This window comes from Falco cherrug, chromosome 6, assembly GCF_023634085.1.
Source record: "Falco cherrug isolate bFalChe1 chromosome 6, bFalChe1.pri, whole genome shotgun sequence".
NCBI lineage: Eukaryota > Metazoa > Chordata > Aves > Falconiformes > Falconidae > Falco > Falco cherrug.
Window position 1 is genome coordinate 85,324,491 of NC_073702.1, and position 18,698 is coordinate 85,343,188.

An 18,698-nucleotide genomic window follows, 5' to 3' on the forward strand; every position below is an offset into this window, starting at 1 on the left:
CGCAAATCTCAGGGGCACGCCTTGCAGAGATGAGCAGGTTACCGTGTTGCACACAGGCTCTCACCGGTGGCAGGGGGGGTCTGCGCTGCGCCTGCTGAGGGACCCAGAGTTGTCACTTCTGAGCAACTGCACACAAGCCGTCCTACTATTTCAAGCAAAGAACGATCATACAACCCGATTCTGCAGCTATTGAGCTTAAAACACATCAACAAAGTCATGCTATCTGTATGCCTTTAGATCACCATAAATCGCATGTTTAGCCAAGCTACCTTGCATTTACCATCATTTCAGAGCGCATACGTTTAGTAATCCGTTTGGCTTTTCATAAGCCTGAACTCTCACCATCCCGGAGACTTCCACTGGAGTATCTATTCCGAAGGACTTTTCAAGGTTTCTTTCTTCTTGCACATCAGTGTAGAATGAACATCAACACTCATCTGTCAGATGTATCCAGTCATCATTACAAAGGAGACTTATTACTTGACAAAACTTAAATCTTTGTGCCTTTCAGTAAGATTTATTCATGGCATAAGAACAGGAGGAAGACTGACATACCCCTTTACATAAATCTTGAAAAATTTAAGCCCATTTGTACTTGGATTTATGACAGTAATAAGCAACACAAGTGTAGGTTGGGTTTATTAAAATTAATAACCTCAATAAAAACAACAGCACCAGCTACATATAAACAGCACCAACATAAACACAGAAAACTGGCTCTGATGTTAAAAAAAATAAAGCTAGCTTTAACACCGTCTGTCATGATGCTAACTACATCCAGTTCAATCTATCAGAAAGTAACACAATTAATCAAAGCCCCACGCTAGCAAGGTGTTAGAGGCATTCACTTTTTATTATTGTACGAGACCTTGGAGCTCCCCACTCCCACGTGTTCTGTGTCAAAGCTCAGCTTCCAGATAGCAGCACACTAGATTGATGAAGACAGTAATTTGATGAGAACAGTAGTTTGATCTTCTACTTACTTTTCATCTTAAAAATTAAGTTTATTGAGAAAAAGTAGTGCTTGTCTAGCCTAAGAACAGCTCTCATATCTACGGATTTATGTGCTTTCATACATGTATATTCCATATTAAAAAAAAGCAGCAATGCAAATGAGTCTCCGTAACTGCATACATAAAGGTACTGTACACTTTGGCTATACAGCCTGCTCCTCTTTCCCAAACAATAATGGAAGAAAAATTAATCTAGCAGTGCCTCACAGCCACCTGAAAAGCCTAGTCCTCAGAATTATCTCTATTTTGCCTTTCACACACGTTTTACTAAGTTGGTTTTTGCTTGTTTTGAATAGACTCTGATTGTAACAAAAGGTAGAAATACTCATCACCACCGGAAAAAAAAAAAATGTAAAAAGGATAGATTTCAAGCTCCCTGAGTTGGCATAATTATGGAAGATTTGTATGACACTCAGTAAATAGGATGAATCATAAACTCAATGTCACTGACTGAAGCAAGATTTATAGAATTTAATGGAATTGGCATAAAATTCACTATGTTGATATCATTAAAGTGAATGAAAAGTTCTTCTAGTCCCACTGGAAACTTGACAAGGCTGTAATTGATTGAGGTTTCTACTAAACAGAATTAGCAACTAATAAACCACGTAGGGAAGGTTAACTGTCATCTCCATCTTACGGTTAGGTAAAATGCATCTGTCTGTGGCTGGCCACTACAGGGGGATATCAAATACAGGCAGCCCACTGCAGCCTGGCAATTCTTGCCTATTTCTTTGGCCATTCTCAACAGAGTAAACAAGCATCTAGTCTCTTCTGCAATTTGACAGCACTCTCAGGCTCTAAATCTAGTCTCTTTCTTCCTTATTCAGGTTAGAGGGGTGGGCAAAGCACCCAGCAGTAAAAGAACACAACCTACATCAATTCTGTGAATAACGCAGAGTTTACCAGGCCACGAGCATAGGACCACAGAACCAACTATGTGAAAAATGAAATTATTCAAATGGGGGAAGGGGGAAGTTGACACTGGTAAAATAAGGTTCATTAAGTTTCAAAAATGATAATTTTTACAGTGTTATGAAGCAGGATCTCAATCCTAATTTATAAATACATTCTAACATCTCCATAACAGACCCACGTTCCTTACACCTACAAATGCAAATCCACTACAGATTTTTTTTTTCTGGATTACTGGTTTCTTAAACTTAAGAACCCCTAATAGGCATCAAGGCAGCAAAACATAGTGCTCCTTGCCTTCTACAATATTGATTCTTCAGGCTGAAAGAATATGTTCTAATTCTGGTGACAAGTGAGATGTATTCCATTTTCTGCTATGCACTGTCCCTGCTTCTCTTCATTTAAAGGAGATGCAACATGTACAAGACCAGTGCTGATAGCACAATTAGAGTTACATTAACAGACTATGAATTTCTTAGAGCAACATTAAAAGCAGCAATGAATCTTGAATTCAGATACTGAAAAGGTTCATAACTTTAGAGCACCAGTAGTGTGAGCATCTTTGTATTATATAGCCTGCAGGAGGAAAACCAGGAGAATTTACAGCTCTTTCTCAGAACACCATGAACTTGAAAGTACAAACTGATAGAAAAAATTATGAAAAATGATTTGGTAGTTCAAAACAGCATTCAAAGAACAAGGTCCCCCGAGTGACTTTCATGACCAGAGAGTAAATTCCAGTGTTTTCTTTTGTGCTCTCACAGTCTTAACACACTGACTTTTTCATTTATGCTTAGCAATACCCTTGCCTTTATGAGCCAAAACACAGGCTCCTTGCCAAATCGAAGTCTGCAAAACTCTCCCCTGCAGCAGATAACGTCTTCCACCCCAGAAGTCCAAAACTCTTAGTTTTCAAGCAAGCAGCTCCCGGAACTGATTCATGACAAGTGAGGGCACTGCCTGGATGAACAGGATGGGGCTGCGTGGCCTGAGGCATGGCAGCAACATGCAGCCCATTCTGGATCCTTCCAGCTGCTATAGAAGCACATCCTGAAGAGGGACGACTTACTGGATAACCTTGCTCATAACCACACAGGCTGCACAGAGCAACAGTGACCATGAAGCACTGTAGCTATTTAAGCCAGATGCTTGAAGTGGGATGATGTGAATGTTCCTTCTATATTTCAATTTTCAGTCATAATAGAGCAAAGATTTGTGAAATTAAAAAGATGTCATGGATATGCTCCATTCTTATCGCCTTGTTATTTTTGTTGAAGCGTTTTTAATTCACAATGATTGCTAAAGAACAGCAGTATGATTCTGTCAATGATCTGCCATGATATTTAGGCTACTAACTGAAGTAGAAGGCCTGTAAACCAATTGGAAGGCAAATACAGACCTTGTTAAAAAGACCAAGTGCTTTCTGGATGATTTTTTTAGGAATGCTTGGTGATTTGCAGCTATCAGGATTCCTGTTACACATTTATCTCAGCAAAATTCATCACCAAGACAAACTGAAGTAATAAACTTGCATATTCTGATCGGCATTTGGAAAGTGAAGCACAACAGCCAGCAATTTTAACATTTTAGAGTAAACTCCCAGATTTCCCACTTCCACTTCTGATTTGTGAGTATCACCCCAGGACTTCCCACTGAAGGGTTCAGTGCCAGAACTCTTTGAAAATGCTTTTGTCTCAGCACTGAGCATGGAAAACTCTGTTTAGCTCATGAGATCATCTGTCACCAGTACCAACTGCAACATAGCAGCAGGATCAAGGCTGCGATCTTGATGATGCTTTGCAGACCGAATATAGGTTTCCAGAGCCTGAATTAATCCAATTTATAGCTGCATTGTTTCCTGTGCTGGAAGGAAAATACAGGTCATTTTTCTGGACAACGCTTACACGTTTTGTTGGCAAAGGACTTGATGGTACAAGGACCCTACCTCCTCCTCCAACTGTTCCACTCTCCACCCCCCACCAAGAAAAGTTGTAGCACACTGACAAAACAGCATGAGGAAGTTTGGACTGCCACTGTCTAGGGAGCACATATTCCGTGGGCAGGCAGACTATTTCATTTGCCAGAGCTGTCAAGCCAGCCCTTTCCACAAACACTAGCTTAAGACAAAATAAAAGAAAAATTATAATAAAATGTTTTAAAAGCTGAGTGCAGAGTGCGGAAGCAAGTGCATAGTAATTAACTTGTTTCCTGGGTAACCAAGGGCAAAATGATCAAATCTGCCTGCTTAAAATTGGTTTCTTAAATTTACATTTAGACATTTAAGAGTTGTACAACTTCCAGGTGTTCTGAGATGCAGCCGTTTGGCTTAACTGCACCTCTAGCAAAGTATGCAAGAGTCAGTCCACAGTTTTGGGAACATAAGTCAGTAAGATTCCTTTTTTCCAGTTGTGACTTCAGTATAAAGTGTAGAAAGGGCTTGATTTGCCCATGTGTCAACACCCACAACCTGTCAGACTCAAGCAGAAGTGACTTTTCAAAAATCTGAACAAGGTAAGACTCTAAGCATTAAGACTCGAAACGCCTGCCTATCTAAACACAGGTATTAATCCAGTCCTCTGTACTAGAGTACATAACATGAAAGGACAGCTTAAAATCCAAGTGCCGGATTTGGAGAGGAAATTAGTGGCACAAACCCAACAAGAAAGCTTGGAAAATTGCCTCTCTCATCCCTCTGTGTATGTATCTGCATTTTTTGAAAGGGACAACAGGGAAATAACACAGGTGAAGTCATCAATACCCGGCATAAACCCACTGAACAATTCCCCTCTCCATGATGAGGTCCCTGCCTTGCAAGCCTAGTATGGGTGCCCTGCATGCTTTGCCGGTCCTTTTGCCTTCCATTTGTTAGTATTAGCAAGCATGAGATCTCTGCAATGAGCTGTGCAGCAATGATATAAAGAATTCCTTAGAAATTTTATTTACCACATAAAAAATGAAATGCACACCCTGGCAGATGGGCAATCATGGAAGAGGTTTTGGACTATCTAAATCATTTTTCTTTCAGGAATAGATTAGCTCTCGTGCAGTTTTCTAAACCAAGGAATCAGACATCTGGAGACCTAGTTGTTGTAGCTTAAAACTTATTTTTATACTATTTTTTTGCATCCTTCTGTGTGTGGGAGGCTGTACGCACGAGAGGAAAAAAAATGGTATTAACTGGCTAATCTGTGATTTCACATTCCAAACAAAACCAATTACACATGCTTTTCTCTGGTTTGTACAACAATACCGGCCAGTTCCTGGTGTACCTTAATGAAAGGATTGGACCCCCACTAGGTATGCATTCGTCCTGGTGAGTTACAACAGTATAACAGGAGTAGTACGTGCGTGTAGTTCACTAACTAGGACTCAGAAAACAACCTGCTGAGTAAAAAAGGAAATAAGAGGTTCTCCCTGCAGTTCACTCCTTTTTATTTATTTCTGAGAGAGAGAAAATACTTGCTCTAAAAATGAAAAAAGAAAAATAAATGACAGGTGGTAAAGAAGCATCTGAATTATGTTTCAACTCTTTAAGGAACTGAGTCATGGGAATTCTCATCTTTCAAAAGAATTGAAATCTTCAGAATGTTATTCTATATGGCATTTCCTAGAAGCTTTTCTTCACTAATTTAAGCAAGAACAAACAACGCTGAATTTTAATTAACTGTCAGGTACATCAGTTTATATTCCAAGCCTCCTCCAGGAAACAACTATTTTAGAATTTAAGATAGAAGACTGTTTGTAAAACAATAAATAATATGCTTCTCACTGCAGCTGAGTGTCAGGCCCTAAAGGTAGTAAAAATCTTAAACTAAGCACGGTCCTTTATGTCCTACATCCATTTCCCTAGAGTATATTGTCCATTCATAAAATATGCTTTTGTTTAAAAAAAACCCACATACACGTTTAGAGAACATAGCCTGAGATCACAGACAGAGCAGAAAACATACATGCCACTACTGAAAATACAAGAGACCTACGCAAGCTCAGGACAGGGTCTCCCTATCTAGGTTCTGCAAATTTACCATATTCAACTGTAGGTCTCACTCTAACCATTAAAAACCAACACCACCTGCCTTTTTTAAAGTCAGACAGTTATATCGGTTTAAGTTATGAAATCTCTTAAACCTGACAGCAATTTGTCTTCATGGTTTCGGTTGGGATTTCTCTTTGAAGTGAATGCTTACTGAATGCCCCCTCCTTCCCCCAGCTGCTAAGATGCAGTCTAGGTCAAAATCTCTGCCCTGTTTCTTGTGCAAATATATATATATACACATATTTTTTTTGCACAACGATAGCAAAACATATAGCAGAACTCGCAAGAACACTCAATTCCAGTTACTATAACATCTCTGTATAGGGCAGACAGCTGCAATATCCTAACAATTAGTCGCAAAGTTTACAGTAAAGCAAACTGGAAAGAGCCTGTCTTTAAAACAGAGAACAATTGATTAACTCCCATTTTGCAGTTACAACAACATGGATTGCACTGGGCTTTGTTTTTTAAATAATGGTTGAGGAAAGTTATATAATAGCTTCGACCGAACCTTCCCCAAAGGTAAACTGCTGCGCCAATTCGTTTTCACCACATCCTTTCCACCGCACTTCTTCAGTCAGGCCTGGAAGCAAAATGTTACGCAGGAGCCACTTAGCAAAGCAAAACATTCCAGCAGCCACAGGCACAGGCAGGGGCAGGGTGGTGAGCACCAGTCTGGGTCCTGGCTCTCCCACCAGGGCTCCCAGCTGAGGACCAAGGCACTGAGCATCCTCAGGAGACCTGATGAATGTTCCTTCGGGCAACGCTAAGAGCATAGCCCGCAACGTGTGTTTTTAACCGAGAGTTTCCAGACGCATCTAGGCTGTCCACTCTTGCAAACAGGTGTTATCACACACGCTACCCACAGCTTTGTTTAGAGACAGTTAAACCAAAACCCACTAAAGCCTTTTTCCTTTCATGGAAAATGGGGTAGTAGGGAGGAAGAGGAGGAACTGGAATATTTTTTTGTCTGTTTAGGATGTGATTAATCCCAGGAAAGTCACAACACACCATACGCAGTAGTAAGCACTTGGAAGATTTAGCCCTAAGCAACTGACTCTGTTTTCATTTCTGATGTCTGAGTCACTTCTGAATTACTTTCTAAGTAGTATTTAGCAGCAAGTGAATTAATATCATCCCCTCTTCTGGACACCTTTAAAGAAACACAGGTATGATCCACAACAGTGGCAAACATGCACACAATTTAAATTGTAGTAAATAGACCAAAAAAATCCTATGTCTCCAGGAGATTTTAATAGTTCCCATACTTCTGCAAGAGCAAATAATTTTTAAGCTATGAAACAAATCTTCACAACAGTGGCTTGTATTAGTTCTGTATTAAATTCCAGTATAATATGTCAACTAACAATTTTAATAGAAAATTTCTTTCTGAAGACACAAAGATTATTAGAAAAAAACTGTGTTGCAAATGGGAAACAAACTACTCAGAAAACCTTTAAACCACTGGTAAATGAATAACATGTACTACCATTCAGAGATGTAATTTTTCCCTGTAATTATCTATTTCTATACAGTACTTTCTCAAGCAGCATCTTGCAGGTATCTTTTACATACATGCATTTAATTATATTGTTCATGAAAAATCCTCCTACTCTCTCTCCATCACTGACTGGAAGCATATATTTTATGTGCTTCCCCACCACCGCTAACACAGATCAGAGTGAATATTTCACTAGTTTTGGACCATTAAAACGATCCACAGCAAACACACTACCTCCATAAGCTTGCACTAGGAAATCCATAAGGCTGCTACAATTGGTAAGACTATTAAGGTCATTCTACATTAACAGGAATTAGCAATCTTTTAGCCTTTATTCACCCTTTAGGTTCTTTTACAAACATTTTTACATTTCCTTTAACTAAAAAGGGACTCTAATCAACAGTGAGGGCAACTTCATTAGTAATTTTATGGAAGAGGTATAGCATTTTGGGGACCTCTGATACGCTAACCGAAAATTACTACAGACATTAATGTAACACAAAGTCATATATATTCTAAAGTATTATATAATGAACTTCCTTCTATAACACAGTCAAAATTTTGCATGCTCTCTCTTATGATGCATGGCATCAAAACTAGTTTCTTTAGTTAGATTGTTTGCATTTGCCATGACTTCAAGGAGTTTTTGGGGTTTTTTTTGAGATTGATACAGCAGAAAGTTTCATGTTTATCCTGCTACACTCTTCAGATTTGTTTTTTTCCAAGCACTTAACTATATATGCATGTGGTATATTAGATTGCAGTACTGCTCCCTATATGAAGTAAAATACCTAAATACACATTTGGTAGAAGTTATAAATATTAACCCTGTAGAGATGGTGTTGGTTCGTTGGAGTTGTTTTCTTCAAAGGGAAGAACAAACAATGCGTTTGTGCAATGGCCCACTCCGCAAACGCTGTTATTGCCAGCATCAGGGGGATGAACTGCTGTCACCTTAGAGCATGTGTTCTTAATCTGTCCAAAACTACATCCATAATAACAGTCTTCTAATATTTATTATTTTTTTTTTACCTTTCAACTAAAATTGACTGCCTCCTTTCTTGACACCTAGCAATACAGCAATTACCTGTCAACTCCAAACCCATCAAATCCACTAAGACAAAAGATTCTTTCAGGACTCAATCTTTCAAGCTCTTCTGCGACATCCTAGGAGCCCAAACTGAGCAATTAGCTTTGGATGATGAATACACAAATGACCTTGAAACAGAAGATATACACGAGGCACGGCCAGAGATGAGGGAGCTCCCCATCACTTGCTGGCTACAGGACCACACCAGCAGCGAGGGGCAGAGGAAACACAGGCCGCAGCCAGCCCAAGTGCACAAAGAGGATGCAGCTAACTACAAGCATCATTTCATGACAGTCCCTGCAGCAAACAGATACTAGCAGAGACCTTAATATATTCTGCCTATACCGTTCCTAGTGTGTTGCATTCGTCTCTCACACAGAACTCATTTTCTCATGCTCTGCATGTGCAAGGAAACCAATTTTGTCTCTACCTGTGCTGTAGTGGAAGAATTAGTAGATGCAAGTGCTGCTTTTGTGATCAATCCTCTGTAACAGCAGAATGAAGAGTAGGACAAAAAAAAGATTTCTTTTTAACTTGCCTATCAGTTTTGAGAATCCTACAAAGAGAAAAATAAGAAAATGAACAGTAGTGCATGCAAGTTTAGTAGAGTCAGAAAAGAACCTAACAGTTTAACAGGACCTTTTGATCATGGAGTTTTTCAGCACTCCCTAAAATGAGTCCCTTCTATTTCTCCAATTAAAAGAAAAAAAAAGAGAAAGAAAAAATATGATAAACATTTATTTTTCTGGCATAAATTTTGCAGGCCAGTTTGAGTCAATGTAAGATACTTCACTCTTACCTGAATGGGCCAGAGGTCCACAGAGTAGTAACTCTTTGATTATTCAAAACCCAAGGGCTCAGACAGCGTGCTTGGGCCAAATCAAGTATATATTCTTCCAAAACTTTCTCTCCAGAACTAATGCTGATAATTACACAGATTTTTCCTTTCTGCACAGAAAGGATCACAACAAAAACTAATAAAAGTATTGCCAGGGAAAAAGTTAAATCAGAAGCGTAGTCCTGCAGCATCCTCCTCCTTGCCATTTTTCCCAAATGAACGTTCGGTCTCAGCCATGACCTGGCCAAATAAATACCCGTTGTATGGCCAAATGGGAGTTGTCCCTGCTGCTGGATATCTGCATGTCCAGTCAGAGGAAGGGACAGGTCAACAGCCTCCAGCCTGCTAACCTGACATGTGCACCCCTCCTACCCTGTGACAGGAAGAGTTATCACACTATGGGATCAAAGACACATCCCACTGCAAAAGTGGGGAAAAGGCTGCAACACGTGGTCTGGGAACACCTCTGAGCTACCCAAAAGGTTAGCACTATTGAGTTAAAGCCATGACTACTAAGTAAGCCATCCTGCTATGGCAATGGGGGAAGAAGTGCTGTGGGTTTCAACACAGGATTTATCTACCCTTGTCAACTGAGTAAGAATCTACACCAGAGGCTGCCAACCTTCTGCTGCAAGTCTCATTCCAAAACCTTAGATCCAAAAAAGCTTTAGTCATATACCTGAGGTGTATGTTGGTAAGCAGAGGGGAAGCGGAGCCTCTGGCACAGTTCCAGGGGAGCAGACAGCACTCACCTCTGAGTTTTCCAATTCATTATTAGATGATACAATAGGGCTGACCAGGCAGCTGTATCCCCAGGTGGCACAGCAACATTGGAAATAAGATGTTCTTGACCACACATTTACAATAGTCTGAAAACTCAGGTGCAAGATCTAGAGAATTCCTTTAGAGATGGTAGCTTCCCATCTCCACTCTATGTAGAGGAGCAAGTTTGGAAATCCAGCCAAACCGTGCATCATGTCTCCCATCACATATTAAGCAGCCTTAGTTCTGACCAGAGCACGCTCCTTGTACAAGCACTAGAAACACATCCTTCACGGCACAGCTCCATAACCGGCTCTTCTTACATCTGCACACTATCAACTGGTTCTAAAGTTGTCAGTACCCTTTTGTCTTCTCAAAACCTTTTTTTGTGTACAAGGTCCACAGTAAGCCTCAACCTTAATTTTCAGTATTCTCCATATGGTCATGAAGTGTAAGATGACTTACGTGTGGCAAAACATCACGTTCCTACGACAGTCATAAGATACATGGGCAACAGAATTTTGTCCCGGTATTTCAAAACACTGCAAATCCCGCAATACAAACATTAACCAGATGCAGAAAAATATATATTATCCAGCCACCTTCTCACTTTAGCTGTGTTTCCCAGGAAGCTGCTCTCATCAATTATTTCACCTAAAGACCAGACTGACCTTTTTCCCCTGCCTTCATTTTCCCCAGCCTTCGCTTCTGATGGCATGGCAGGGTAAAAGCCAGAAGGACAGACTAATGCTAAAAGCATCCCTTTTTAATAAATACTTTCTTTGTATATCACATGGGTGAAGGAATAAAACCCTGTCTTGAACACAGATGCAGCAGGCATGCTAATACATTATGTAAACTACAGCAAATAATTTATAACTTCCTGACAGCAACTCATTTGAAGTTATACTGGCAGCGTAATGGTACCATTTACAAGATGGATTTCAGTGAGCAAAACATGAGCTACAGAGTATATTGACGATGAATCAGAAGGAAAATGGCTTAAAACCCAATAATCCTCCACCACCAAAAAAATACTCCAGTTTAGGAATCCTTGCATAAACCTTGCTTGCTGATCATTTTTTGTTCACTGAAAGTATTTAGGCTCCATAAACATGGATACTGAGATTTCAAAACACAAGCCTACTTCATTATGAATAAACTCTAATATATATCTGGAATTATTCCAGCACTACATTTCAATTAAAGGTCAAAGGGGTTATCTTTGTCCTTCACAAACAATATTTCTGGAGCACGCAGGAGTGGATTTCACTCTGGACTGGTGCACAGACTCACTGGTGTGGTAAACAGCCTGTCACACAGCCATGACACGTCACGAGATGCCAAAAGTTAGTTGAGACATACAAGTCGGTACCAAACAAAGACACAAACCCCATAATTTCACTGAAGTTGTACTGCATCAGATTTCTGCTGACTAAACCCTTCAATACTTTTCAGCAGTAGTATTATGAGAACCAGCATGACTACAACCGAGTGTAAAAACTCTATGTTTTGCCAAATAATCGGCAGGAAAACAAAGGAACAAACTAAAAAAGTAAAATTTGAGAATATTATTAAGTCTTGAATAAACTTCATAGCAGATAGAAAGCTATTTTTCCTTTCCCTAAACATACTTTATATTACAGATAAACTACATAGCTTACATATTTATATACCTTTTTAAATACAGGATTACATTTTCTGGCAGATTATCAGACTTCTATTTAGTCACTGGGATTAAAAAAAAAAAAAAGTCTTTAAACTAAATTCTTTTGGATGAATCATGTATCCTATTGTTGAATAGGCTTTTTTAAATTTTGCACCAGAAAGACACTTAAAACAAACTTTGCCATACCCAGCATCTCTTGCACTAATCCTAGATGATACTTTATTAGAATTTAGCACTACAATACTCATGTTTACAACTTTTCAGTTTTTCAGGTAAGGCTGGTACGCCATTTGTAATATTACTTTTGTTCCTTTAGACTTATTAAAAAAAAAAAAATCACTTTGAATAATAAAACCTGGGTATCTAAAGTATTTTAGAGCTTGAAATTCTGACCTCTTTAAGACCATTTAGTATTTACATTCTGAAAGAAACTGTATCCGTTTAAGATGGTAAGAGACTCTGCCATTTATTACATAGCTGATTACCACTAAGATAGTCTAGAGGTGGCTCTCTTTTTTTATGCCCCCCCCCCCCCCCTTTTTTTCCTCCCTTCAACAACACATGCAAGACCTTGCCCAGGCAATCAAAATTGAAATTGTGACCTTGTCTTGGCAGCTTGTGACCTGTCTGCACTAGTTACCTAACTAATCCATGTCAAGCAGGACACAACACAAGTTTAGTTTGGCTTAAACTCTATCAAGATCAAGTATGTGGCAGACATAAATGTTATGTTTCTAGAAGGAAATGTTTCCTTAGTTCCTATAAAAGCAAGTTAAGGAAATCGCACACCTGGAAATATATATAAGCTCATTTGTTATTAGTTAAGTGCTGTGTTTACAATAGGGAAAAGCAGTCAGATCTCCAATAGTTTTCTGTATTAAAATTTAGATACAGGATAATACTAACTGTGAACACATTATTTTCTTACAAGAAACAACAACATATTGAAGTCTTTTCAGTACCACAGTAGTGTTTAATGGATATCAACATTGGGGGGTTTTTGTCAAGAAAATAGTAATAACAACAAACAACAACAACACTACTAATAACCACCATGCTATAGATTCATACTAAACATCTTTCAAAGAACCTTACAGCCTGGTTGCCTTCAATTATTGATTTTGTCATCTGTGCTGCATGTTGAGAAGGAAAACAGAAATCTTTAACACATCAAAGTGTGTTTACAGTTATAACCTGGAATATATAGGTCAAGTTAACACATTTTACTATCTACTGTACTTCAGTATCTTATTTCTTGCCAATCAGTGAAAACATTTAGAAAAGATCAGAAAGCATTCAGTGATAGTTTTAGTTCTTGCATTCTAATTCTCATACTGCTGAGCAACAACAAATACACAAGATAGATAAAAAAATACCAAATCAGACGCAGTTTCACATCTGCAGTACACTTTTCAAACTCCCATAGTTGCTCTTTTAAAAATCTCCTCTTCCATTTGAATTACAAAGAGAATAATTTCCCACACATCAGCTGGGCTGTCAAGTAAGCATATTTCAGTACTCAGACTTATTTAGTAATTTGTTTTCCTTTCACTCTGATGTACTGTAATTTCATAATCAATGTATTCCTGGACTTGGTATGCACTTAAAATGAATGGCTGAGTTCCCACAAAGAAGACTGAAATATGTATCAAGCCCAATTAAAAAAAAAAAAAAAAAAAAAAAAAAAAAAAAAGTCCTGACAATGAGTCTTGGGAGTAAACACTAAGATTTGCATTCCACACGCCCTCCCCCCCAATTCTTTCATAGGTAGAAAACTGCCAACAAGGATATTTTTATTGTATCTTCAGGCAGTGTGTAAACTACTAATAGCATTGGTATCAATATACAGTAATTTCAGATGTTATATTTATGTGGTTTATATTCTACTTCTATTGTTTTAATAGTTAGGTCAGAACATTTGAATCATTACAAAGAATAAAATCACTATCCTAAAAAGTTTTCCTTGGTTATTTTTCCTGTTGAACAACTACACTAGGGAAACACAATGTGACTAACAGGTCTTGATGGATTGAAAATCCAGAAAAATAAAAACTTCATAGCTCCCTAAAAGTCAAAGGTATGTACTAAGCATCTCTGCTGCTTTCTACAAAACAAAACCCCAAAGCCCCAAGAAAAACCAACAAAAGAAAAAATATAAGCATACAGCCTGCATAAATGATCAGCACAGGTTTATTTATATTTATTTGTATTAAGTCTGTGTTGGTGGTTATTACTGCAAAATTATTTTAAAAGCCCATGCAGCTGTCCTTCTGCAATAAAACAAGTAGACAAGCTTACATTTCATATCAAATTCTCATCAGCAGCGTTTCCGAATTTTAAAAGATTTTATATAAGCTGCACATGTTCAGAGCCAAAGATATTTGTCACCAACTTGCTTTGCTGATCTCTTCCAGCAAAACATTGATAATGCCACTGTGTCTTACACAGATTTCTTGGTTTAAATGCTGATCCCTACTCATTTCATCATCATCTTTTAAACAGCCTTTTCAAAGTAATAATTTAGATCTGGTAAAAAGTAAAGAGCATCTTACCATTCTGATCCAATATTTTCCCCGTCTCTGGAGTCCAGCAGCAAGGAGCTGTTGCTGTTGTACTGCTTACTAGAGACACTGGAGGCTTTGGAAGCAGAGAATGTTTTATGTGGTTAAAATGTATCACCACTGATTATATTTCAGTCCCTCAGTTCCTAGCCTTGATGCTCTGGAAATCAGCCAATCCAAGCGATAAAGAGGTTTGCAACAAGAAGTTGCAGAATTTTCACAGCAAATGCTTCATGGAAATGTTTTGCTTCTTGATACTTGGTTTTTATATCCACTAAACGTTAAAATAAATCCTGGCTCCCTCTTCCCTCCTCCTCCTTTTTTTTTTTTTTTTTTTTTTTTTTTCTCCTTCTTTTCCCCAAAATGAGATTCATATATTGTTCACAAGGGACTTTAGCACTTGCTACAGCTAGGCACAGTGCAGAAAGGCATCATGCCAGATTACGCGTACATCTCTGCCAAGGTACCTGAATTTTGTCTTGCAACACACCCTGTTATTCCAAACATGGATCTTACTAAGCCAAAGCTCCTAACTTTGCCAAAATACACAGTGTTTATGTGAGGCAGCCAAATGCCCCTTCAGATTAAGTAACAGCATCTTTTAGTTGCAATGTGGTTGCTCTCCACTTTAAAAAGAAAAAAAAAAAAAAACAAAACAACCCCAAAAAAACCCACAACACAGAAAAAAACCACAAAAGAAACCAAAACACAAAAAAACCACACCAACCCTCAAAAACCACTTTTTTCCTCATGAAGACAAGGTGGTATGTTCCAAAAGGGATGAAATGATCAACTGGCACTTCTACATGCTTCTACCCCCACCCCTCTCAAAAATACACACCACAGAAAATCTCTCTGCAATGCCCTAACTATCATTAATTAGTTAATATTATAACTGTCTTAATGTTCTCAGTGACAACCCAGCATGCTGCTGTGCTGCGTGTAATACAAAAATAAAATTAAAAAAAAAGCACAAAGAAAATCCTGACTCAATAGACCTTCCCATCATAGAACAGTAAGAGATGACAAAGAAGGGGGCAGAAGGAACCAAATCAGACAATACTGGCTAGTTTGACAGGTACTTAGAGTAATAACCCAGAAACCTGACTATTTCCAAGCTTTTGGGGCAACACAATAAAGCAGTTTTAAAGAAAGGGTCATCAGGTAGCCATGCAGAATACCTTGGAGATGCTTTCAAAGAGAAAGCATATTATTGTACTAAGACAGCACAAGACTGAGCCTGAAATTTTAATGAATGAGTTAAAGAGGACAGAATGATGCTTCTGTAACGACTGAGAGTTTGCAAAGGTCTAGAAAAAAGTTAAGACCATGTTCTGTGCAAGGAAGGAAAAGAAATTCAGAAGAGATGCTCATAGTTTGCTTCTGTTTGCAACAGGATACAGTAAAGATCTTCAGCGAACCTATTTGAAAGGGTATGAGAGTGCAGGACTGACCTGAAGAAAGCAAAGGAAAGGACGTTGGACTAATTGGCAAGCTTGTTTAAAAGGTGAAGAAGAGTTGGAACAAAGTTTTGATTGTTCGTTAAAACAGCAATGAACTGATTTTAAGAAACTATACAGAGAAATAAGATCTAGTCATCCATAACACTATGTTGTTTCTGAACTTAGAGGAAGAACAAAGCAATAAAGGAGGCACACACGTTATGGACATCATGGCAAGATTACATTGTTTTCCAGAGTGCCAAGGAAGCAGCAGTAGCGGAGCCTACAGGAGGTCTGGTTTAGCCATGCTGAGCTGTTGATACCTAGTTGAATAGCCACAAGAAGTTATTTTTAGTTCTGGTTGAAGAAGAAAGGCCTGCAATAAAGAAATTCATTTGCAAGCCATCATGGCAAAGATTAATGTGATTTGTATTTACAGATGAGATTCTCTGATGTAAATAAAAGAAACGGACCACAGTTCAACAATAACAAATGCAGCAAGATGGAGTGGAAAGGCATTGAAAGAGTGATATCGAAGGTAGGAGGGAAAAATGAAGCAAAACAGGTTCTATGAAACCAAGCGAGAAAAAATTCCAGGAAGAAAACGGACAATGGTATACAAGGTAGCTTACAGGATAAGGACAATCAGTACAGAGCCCTGGTTTCGCTGTTGACCAGAAAGCTGTCTGCAGAGCCTTTGCCTGGAGCAGTTTCAGCATCATGGAGGAGCAGGACACTTGGGAGGTCCCCAGGGCCACACCAGAACTAGCAGGGACAGTAAACAAGTCACACAGCCACTTTAGCCAGGCTGCTGATGGGATTCTCATCAGAGAGGCTCCGCGGGTAATATCACTGAGACACAACTGGCAAGTCCGTGACACAGTTCAATTGCGATGAATCAGGCTTCGGAGGACTGGCTCTTTCTAAGAGGTAGAAAAACATTTCCATCGGAATGTTTTCAGCCATCCTGCTAGTCTGTACAAACCTTTCCTGCAATCCCTGAATTTTCTGGAACCCTTATATTCACAAAAAGATACCTGCTGGGATAGTGATCAGGTGCTGAATATGAAGACATGCAGTCAAGTGTTACCCCTGTATGTTTCTACACAAAGTGTGTATGGAATGGGGTGATATGGCCCTATGCATCCATGAAACAACTTTCCACTCTGCCTTTCAGTCAGTGAAGCCAGGATGCTGCTATTTTTGACCGAATAGCTAAGAATTAATTGAACGTATACAAACTTCAGATTGAATTCTGACACGGTCTTCTCATATTTTAAATACACACCTCCCAAATTCAAGTGTAAATATCACCTCCTAAATTCAACTAAAAAACATCTCTAAACAGAACAAGTGCTATCAATACAACCGTAGAGTCAGAAAAAAATAATCATTCAAGTTAACTGACCAACTTTAGCATTAGCACTCTTGCTTCAAAAGAAGTCCACCTTTTTCATTTACTTTCAACTCATTCCAGCAGACACAGGTGCACACACACAGAAAAAGTAGTGACACTAAGGGAAAGAATTGACTGCCGGTATAACTGCAATAGTTGAAATGTGAACTTCAACTTTTACATCTACGTAAGACTTAAAGATTAAATCCTTTTTTTTTTTTTTTTTTTTTTTTTTTTTTTTTTTGTCTTCAAATCTTAAAGCATTCACAGGCAAACGGAACTTAAATCTTCTTGACAGGTCTAGGATCTCTCCTCTTTATAGGAGGAAACCATCTTCCCATCTTCCTCCCAGTTTTGAGCTAAAGCACTTAATGTAATCCTTGCTGACTGCTACAACCCTCTCATGCAGGGGCAGGTATACATTGCCAGACAGGTTAACTGCCATCAGAAGCCCCATGCTTCACAGGGTATTTCAAAAATAAAAAGCAAGCTCTCAAAGCCATCTGGTCCTATTCTTTAGGCACCTGTAAAAATGTAGCTAGCAGGCCACTACTTTAAATGCTTATTTAGTTTTTCTTAAGCAATGACATAAGGAAGTCTTTGAATGCTCTAAGTGATCAAGGAACACACAACAAGGCTGAAAAACTGAAGTTGGATTAAAAGTAACCTATTTTTGTGATGAAAATAACTTGCATTGCCAGATCTACTCGGTTTCACACATGCATGTTCTTTGCAGCACGGAAACTCTTCACACTAGAGCCCTCAATCTGCAACAGTTGAACAGCTGCATTAAGAGGTACCAAACGTAAAGCTATTGATCAAAGAACTGGATTTTTGCCCTGGTAGGTTTTCTTTTATTTTGGCATTCAATTGCTGCCTGAAAAGAGGATCAAAAAATAAGGTATTTCAATTTTTCATTAAATGAAAAGTCCTAACACATTTAAAAGCAGAGCTGTTGAGTCATTTTGGATTTGCTTGAGCTGCCACAAAGCCCAAAGGATATGCAGTTATGGCTTTCTTGGGGCAATCCATAAGTCTACCCAAATTGTCCCTAGCATTATGAAGCGCAATCTCTCCCCATAGGCTGTAATAAATAATGAAAAGATACATGAACAGCTTGCTATAAATAGTTAAAAATAAATCACAGCTCTAATGAGTAATAAGACAAAAGCATGCAATGTTATTTGACTTCACAGAACAAAGAGGTGACGTATGTCTGCAGGAATTTAAAAGTCAGCAAACCAAAACAGACACAAAACCTCAGACACCTACACAAAATAGCAAATTTACCAACAAAAAAAATTGAATTTTTTAATAAACTGATATTTCATAAAGTACATATTTTTTCTGTTCCTTCTCCAAAATTTTCACTTTCAGAAAAGGTCTAAATCCATCATGATAGTTGGGATCTATACACAAAAATAACATGCACTTTCTCATTTTAAGAACATCAGAAATGGGAAAGCAGTAAACCA

At 38.5% G+C, this 18,698-nt stretch overlaps 1 protein-coding gene across 1 annotated transcript in view; it reads right to left on the reverse strand.

Moving 5' to 3' along the window:
• The window catches only part of PLD5 (phospholipase D family member 5), a 191,098-nt gene that overhangs the window by 132,966 nt on the left and 39,434 nt on the right, over nucleotides 1-18,698 (reverse strand). Inside the window, 2 exon segments of the mRNA XM_055714919.1 lie at nucleotides 14,377-14,406; nucleotides 14,408-14,461. Of these exon segments, the coding sequence (XP_055570894.1) occupies nucleotides 14,377-14,406; nucleotides 14,408-14,461 (84 nt within the window).